At 39.1% G+C, this 7579-nt stretch overlaps 1 protein-coding gene across 1 annotated transcript in view; it reads right to left on the minus strand.

The window, feature by feature from the left end:
* LOC140244511 (sodium/potassium-transporting ATPase subunit beta-1-like) overlaps positions 1-6849 on the minus strand; it is a 42849-nt gene extending 36000 nt beyond the window's left edge. Inside the window, exon 1 of the mRNA XM_072324141.1 lies at positions 6651-6849. Within this exon, the coding sequence (XP_072180242.1) occupies positions 6651-6771 (121 nt within the window). The 5' untranslated portion in view covers positions 6772-6849. The remainder of the gene's footprint in view (positions 1-6650) is intronic.
* Positions 6850-7579: the final 730 nt, after the last annotated feature.

Consider the following 7579-nt stretch of genomic DNA (forward strand, 5'->3'; position numbering starts at 1 on the left):
GCCTGATCAGGTCACCAAAATATGGCCTTTTTGGAAATTTGGTGGCCTGATAATGACATCAAATTTCAGTGGCATCTGAATCATTAAATTAGAATTGATGTAAACTGCGATTATTTGATATGTCCTTGGCATGATGAAAAATATCAGAACATTCATATATGTACATGTAGTAAGGTTTAGTGATTTTTTTTTTTTTTTTTTTTTGGGGGGGGGGGCTTATAAATTGTTTTTTTTTTTTGTCAGATGGAACCAACTCTCCAAAATGAAGATGTAAAGACCAATTATCACAACATACTCACTCCCCTGCAATATGAGGGCTATTACTTTTTAATTGCAATGTTTCATGTGGAAATCAAGTTGAGTGGTGCTTGACATGCTGTAGCCAATAGCTAATCAATCAACAGGTATTTACAGGAACACTATTAAAGTCTACACCCAGCATTGGTATCAGATACTCTAATCTCTTCACTTACAATTGAAACAACTGATGGTCCCATATTACCTCGCACCCCCCCCCCCAAACACACACAAACAGTGTAGAGGTGTACCTATTATCCATGCAATACCTGAAGCCATGGTTCAATAGGCTGCTCTCTCCTTTGAACCCATGGATTCTACAACAAGGCATGCTATCTATCCTGTGTCAATATATGGATTAGCCTTTGGTCTCTTGATACTTTGCTTTTTACCTGCAAAATCCACATGTGTCCCTATGTCCTTCTGAACTTCAAATCACCAGCACTCTGTATAACAAAGGGTGACTTTATATAGATTTTAAGATCACCTATCTGCAAACGAGTCGAGTGGGTGGATGCCAGTGGCCCTATTAAGCTTTATGGCTCTGGAGGAATTCTATTCAAATTGCACTGACCAAGGGTTCTAATTGATGATCACTTGTACCTCAATCAATTCCAAGTGTGCAATCATAGCCCAATCTAGGCAGGCTTCTACTAGGGTAGTGCCCCCCAATTCGCATTCTAAAACATGAGCAAGCCAGCAGTTTGTCTCGACTGCACCAAGACTATACCTAACGGCCGCAGAAATATGAGGAAAGCAATAAACCTAGCAGAAGGTGGATACACAAGGCACTGATGTAAGCATGTTCGGATCACATGCACACTTTCCCCACACATGTACAGTATCTTGTGGGCATCTTGTATGCACAAGCTCAAGTTAATTCTCGCGATGCCACATTATTGACCACTGCCTCATTCTCATGCGGGGGGAGGCTCAAGAAGGCCCGGGTGCAATATTCAAAGATGACGTGAAAAATGTCATAGGTGACTGCTGCATTGCACAACATCTTTATGATTGGTCTGAAATGTGGAATCACTCCATGGAAATGTATATACATTCTGCACAATTGGTCTATTAAATTTGCATACCGTCTCTTTAGTTAAGGCAGTATTTAGCAGTCTTTGGCACAGAAGTATGCATCAGGCCATAATATCACTGCATTCACGTATTTTACAGCTTGTAGTGCTTTCTTCAGGGATGCCAGTCAGAGTGAAAGAGAGTACATGAAAAACATCTACAATTTCAAGAAGCTGGTTTGCACATGAAAGAGCCTGAAATTTGATTCAACCAGGGCCCAAATTCAGGCTTTTGCCTGAAGTCTGGTATCCCTGTCTCTTATAGTCATAATTCTCACAAAATAGTATGGAATAACCCTGCAGAAATCCTCCCTTAACCCCATGGCCACCCCCCCCCCCAATACATACATTGTACATGTATGATAATTTTTAAATGATGATGTGGCCTATGACTTTGATAGAAACAGCTCTAAGAAGGAAAGGTTGTCCAGTTGTCACCATTCCATCTAAAATAGCATCCCACACAATTATTCCGAAGACAGATGTGCCTGTGAGACACGATGCTTTCATCTGGATGGCCTGGTGAACACTATCCCCTGCTCAGCTCATCTTGACCCTCCAAAGTGCATTCAGACACGCCTCCTGCTCTCAAGAGAACAACCTGGGACATTTTCACTCTTCCTTTTATTCATGGGAGAGATAGTAAAACTAATGATGCTAGTATAAACCCACCTGCCAGTGGCAACTAGAACTCAGTGTTGGGGCAAATACATGTAAAATGAATGGACACCTGCCTATTCTAATATGAAGTTTAGGGCCCTTACCCCAAAATATTTCCAGAGTGCTTGAAGCGTCAGTGGTTCAATTTTCTCATATCCAGCATTACCGACCACAGATTGCAAGGTTCATAGAAACCACTGACAGTAATATTTCTTCAACTTAATTGTGCACTGAAGTGTGAGGAACAAAATATATTGCGCATGCCATTGAAAAACATGCACCATATAGAGAAAAGAAAATTCCATCCATGAGATAGCAGACATTTTCTCATGATATGCTATAACTAATGTCTGTTGTTAAAAGCAGTTGATGTTTTACAGTGCAATGCCATTTATACACTACCTTTAAAGGGGCATTCCAGATGATTTTTAAAATTTCACATCATGTAGTATATAAATCAATAGCTCCATGTATAGATTCGCGGAATTTATTGTGGTCCTCGAGCAGAGAAATCAATAAATTCAAAATCTTTAACAAATTACACTGAACAGTGTTGATGACAGCATAGCCTCACATATTTTAGAAATGCAGTAGTGTTATTCCATTACAATACTGCTTGCTCAACAAGTTCACCTGTGTAGAATCCTTGCATGCCTTCTTCTTTTGTTCTGCTTCCTGGAGCCCCGACTCATGCATTCCAATGGTGAGGCTGCCATGTCATCATCCTTGCTCATTGCAATTTGTTATAAATTTTGAAAACATTCCCATTCCTCATCCCAAACACTATAAATTCTGCAACTCTGTACTCAGTTCAACTAATTTATAGTTGTTCAAATGTAAAAGTCTGAAAATCACGTGGAGGTCCCCTTTAATATTCAATGAAGACTTATCCCCTTCCCATCACTTGCCTACTGCTTCATCCATTTACAAGTACTGCACTCATTCTAAACTTTCACACAGCCTTCTTCAAACAAGACTTTCTAAGAGTGCTACACTGAATGTATCTATTTCATTGCAAGGTCGTTTGCATCAGGCCCTATAAATGACAAAAACCAAAACAAAAAAAAAAACAAAAAACAAAAAACAAAAAACTTCATGAAGCAGAACAAAATGATATAAATGTAATTGATGCAATACACATGTTTAAATGTAAAGCAAAAATTCAATTGAAAAGTCATCTCATCTGAAGCCTTTGGGCATGTTCTAAGACAGCGCCACATTCCCAATGACAAGGTCGACATTTATTAGATCTATGGGTTTAGTCTTGGTCTCCTGATGTGAAACTCATTCATCAATTTTCTGCGGTTCATTCTCATTAAAACCCCAAACCAAATATGAACACAAGGACAACTTCAAAGGGGTCTTGGCACAACTTAAAAAAAAAAAACATCAAAAAACAAAAAACGAACTATAACTGACATCATCTGGTTAGCTATTGGCTCACCTGCTGTTCAGTTTACTACTACTAGCATCAGACAGGGAACATGAATTTAGATCTCATTATGCAATTTTGTTTCTTCACTTGACATTTAATTTGCCCTCATATTCTCTCTTATTCAGTATTTGTGGGCCCTTGTGTTCTTGCCCTGGTTTGTGTAGCAAATGAGAGAGCCACTGAAACTGTGCTGCCAACTTTCATTATCATCCAACACGACCTCTCATAATCTAAATCCTTCAACGGAAAAACACAAAAAAAACAGCAATGAGCAAGCATCTTAAAGGGACTGTGCAGTATCGGTTGAGGTGGGGATTCGTGTTTTGAACATTCCTAAGTGAGATAATGAAAAGCCTCTTATGAAATATGAAAGAGCGTGTAATTTTAAGAAGAATTCAATGTTTATTTGATGAAAATTGGTTTTCAAATGGCTGAGATATCCAAATAAGTGCTAATAATAAAAGGTGACATGCCACAACTTTATTAGGATCTCTTTGTTTCACCTTGTTTTTGGATATCTCAGCCATTTCAAAACCGATTTTCATCAAATAAACTTTTGATACCATTTAAAATTGCATGCTCTTTGACATTTCATAGAGTGGTTTCTGAATTTCTCGCAAAACATTAAAAGCTACATCTTCATCTCGACCAAAACTGTACACACCCTTTAAGCTGAAAGTACAAAACTTTCATATTCAACCATCCTTGCAAAGGTAGCAAATTACAGTTGTAAGAGGTTTAGTGGCTTGCATTTCATAGAAATGTAGCAAAGCAAGAAACAGGATTGTAAACCACTATCTTTTAAAGTGTGTAACAACTCATCACATGACATTCGCTAATTAATATTACACACATACAGGTAACTCTTGGCATTTCTAGACGAACAATAACCTCAAGATTGGTATTGGCATTGAATAGCTATAGATCTCTTTCCACATCACATTCATGCAAATTGCAGACACACAGCATATATCCACACTATACTGTTTTAAATGCTTGATCGTTTTCTCTGCAGCAAGATGATACCAAGATCTGATCTCTTATACAGTTTAAATGCAAACACAGTCGAACTTGGGCCAACACAAGCCACTGTTTCCTTCCAGGACGAGAATAGTTTCCTGGATTGGCATCGAAGTGGGTGTGCTCGTTTAGCCAATACATTATGATCTAGGTGCTGTCTGCTACAATCAAATGATAAGGCTATGGTTTCAGTGCATATGAAGTAAATTTTATGAGAAAATTGCACTTTTCAAAGTGACAATGCAAGAGACCTCTACGATTTTAACAACTAAATGACTACATGACAATAAAACTCCCAACACCAGATGTGTACAACATGGAAAAAGAAACAGTAAGCCACAATACAGGGAATAATTTTGAACTCAAATTTGATGATAAATGTCAGCTGATGAATAATACTTCAAACACTATCCTGTGCATTTCTATAGAAGAAAACTGCTACACAACAGAAAGTTTGTGCAACAGTTGTATTATGCATAGCAAATTGCAATGCGATACCAGGAAAATTATTCCCCGCTATAATCTATGATTTGTCTGAAAACAAAGTGTAAGACTTTTACATTCATTGAAGACAGCACCTCACAACTCAAAACTATTTAATGACATTTATGCTCCACAGAAATAATGGTCAGTTCTTAGTTTCAGTATTGCTCTGATGATCCATATTATATGCAGCACTGACACTGTTACTTTGATTCAAGGCCTCCACAATGCAAATGTGAGAGATCCATACGTACATTCCACCATCATTAAAAACAATCAAAATCAAAACATAAATCAAAGACTTTACTGATTATAAGCATACAATATGTACTGTACTTTGCAGAGTTTTTATTTTTGTGTATTTTGCAAGTTTGGTGCTACATGTATTCACAAATTGACAACATGCAAAAGTATTCACTCTGATCCAGACATGAATGTAACATGAATGCGTACATTCATCCATCAAATTGCTGTATCCATCCAATTTGCTGATCGCAAATCTAACCACTTGCAAAGTTGTCAGGAAATATCAAATGATTTCCATACAATTTGACTCGCTGCATACAGTACTGTACAATGTATTTACAGTGGTGGAGGGCCAGCCCAAGGCCCGCCTACGTTGTGGTACTCGGCTATGTATTTTTCCACATTTACACTGCCTTGTTCAGCCACACCCAGGAATCAAGTTTCCTTTAGCATGTTCTTTTTTTTTCCTGTCTTACCGTTAGTGGTGCTCTACATCGTTTATGTACATGCACATTTAAACTCCCCCCCCCCCCCCCCCCCCCCCGGCAATCGCTACTTGACAGCCAAGTGGGTTTAACCGTAAAAAAAAAAAGAAAAGGCGGGACTTGGGCCATCCCCCGCTTTTGGTATACCAAAAGAAAGTCATTGGGCCCGCATGCATTTATCATGCCAAAAATTTGTGATACATGTACCGCGGCCGGCCTTGTACTGCAATTGGTTTGATGATAACGGGGTCTATGGCGTATACACTGAACAGTACGGCAAGTATGCACACACTCTTGGGAGACCCAGCCGAAGTTCGGAACAAATGAAAGACTTAAAATATGTTTGTAACATTAGGAGAGCAGAGGCAACCAAGTTCGTTCCAGAGTTATAACACTAAACTACTGTATGATAGACCAAACGTCAGGCCATCAAATATCTTCTCAACTACACTTTGCACTGACCAGTAACACAAGACTAAAATTCTAACGTTTAATACTTGTGATGGTTGTACTAGACAGCTAGAAACTCTAAACGTTAGACCTAACGGTTAGCAAGAGTTGGACCGTGTAATACGCCGCGCCTAGGCAAAAAAAAGCTCTATCGACATTCCCTGAAAAGAACAAGCGCGAGCGACCTGGCAGTCAGATCTTGCGATGACAAAACTAGGGCCTATATATTCTGGACAGCTACTGGATAAATAAAACACTCACATATCCTTTAAGAATCTGCATTGTTGCTATGCAAATAATCAGTTCAATGTACCGTAAATTCATAGCATCGTTTCACGTTTGATAGTGGAAAATGACACATTTTAAAGTTGTACGAATGAACGTCGCCGCCGAATCCGGCCGGCATTATGCACAGCATGCAAGAAGCAGACATGTGGACTGAGTAAAGACTAAAAAGGCGCAAGCGCAAGTGTACAATACATGATTGCGGAAAATTACCCCAGCTCTTTCCTCCTCTGCCGAGAAATTCCTTCGTTTCTGAGTTCCAAAGGAATTTAAGGAATCCATTCCACCTTGCTGACATACGCTGCCCAAAAGTTGTTTCGTCTTCGTTGCCCATTTTGATGTAGAAGGATGAGGTTTTGTTTTAACCTAATTCGAGAGAAGAATTAAAAGATATTCGCCTCTCCGAACGTCTAAATTGTGAGCGGAGTAGTGGTAAAAAGAGAGCGCCGGTTGCGTGCACACTCACTGATGCTGTACAGAACACGCGCTCTCCGACAACATGCGTGTGTTGTGCGTCCTTAGAGCCTCGACACGAGAGTGTGCATTATCAAGGAGAGTAGCTTTGAATAGGTGGTGGCACTCTGTACTATAGTGTGCATTCAAAAGGCGCCGAGCGCTGCAGCTAGCATACCCACGTACGACTACAGCGCGGTACCATCCCTTCCCAATCTCGGTCTTTTTTTTTCTTCTTTGCACACGATCCGCCAATGCCCGCTAATGGAATAGTCTGTGTACACAGACATAATGCATTTACAAAAAAGGAAGGTAATGATATCTATATGGTTACAACGATCAGTATAATCAAACTAAAGTAGTGCGTCATTTCGATTACATTTTTAATGTCAATTTCAACTGAAGAAATAATATTTTTAAAGCAAAAATCTATAGAGCTGTGATATATATCTCTTAGCGTCTGCATACTTATACTAGGAAAGAGTTCCTCAGCTTCTCTCTACTGTCACTGACGTCATATCCGAACGTGTGAAGTTTACTAGTAGTCTGTTATTCAAGACATCTCTGTTCAGTAATAGCTTTATCCGCTTGTATCATGTTTGGACAGCCATGACATACCAATTTCCACCACCTTGATAAAAATAATGTTTCATTAGCACAAATATTCACCCGCAATTTTTAGTATGCTC

Source organism: Diadema setosum, chromosome 21 (genome assembly GCF_964275005.1).
Source record: "Diadema setosum chromosome 21, eeDiaSeto1, whole genome shotgun sequence".
Taxonomy (NCBI): domain Eukaryota; kingdom Metazoa; phylum Echinodermata; class Echinoidea; order Diadematoida; family Diadematidae; genus Diadema; species Diadema setosum.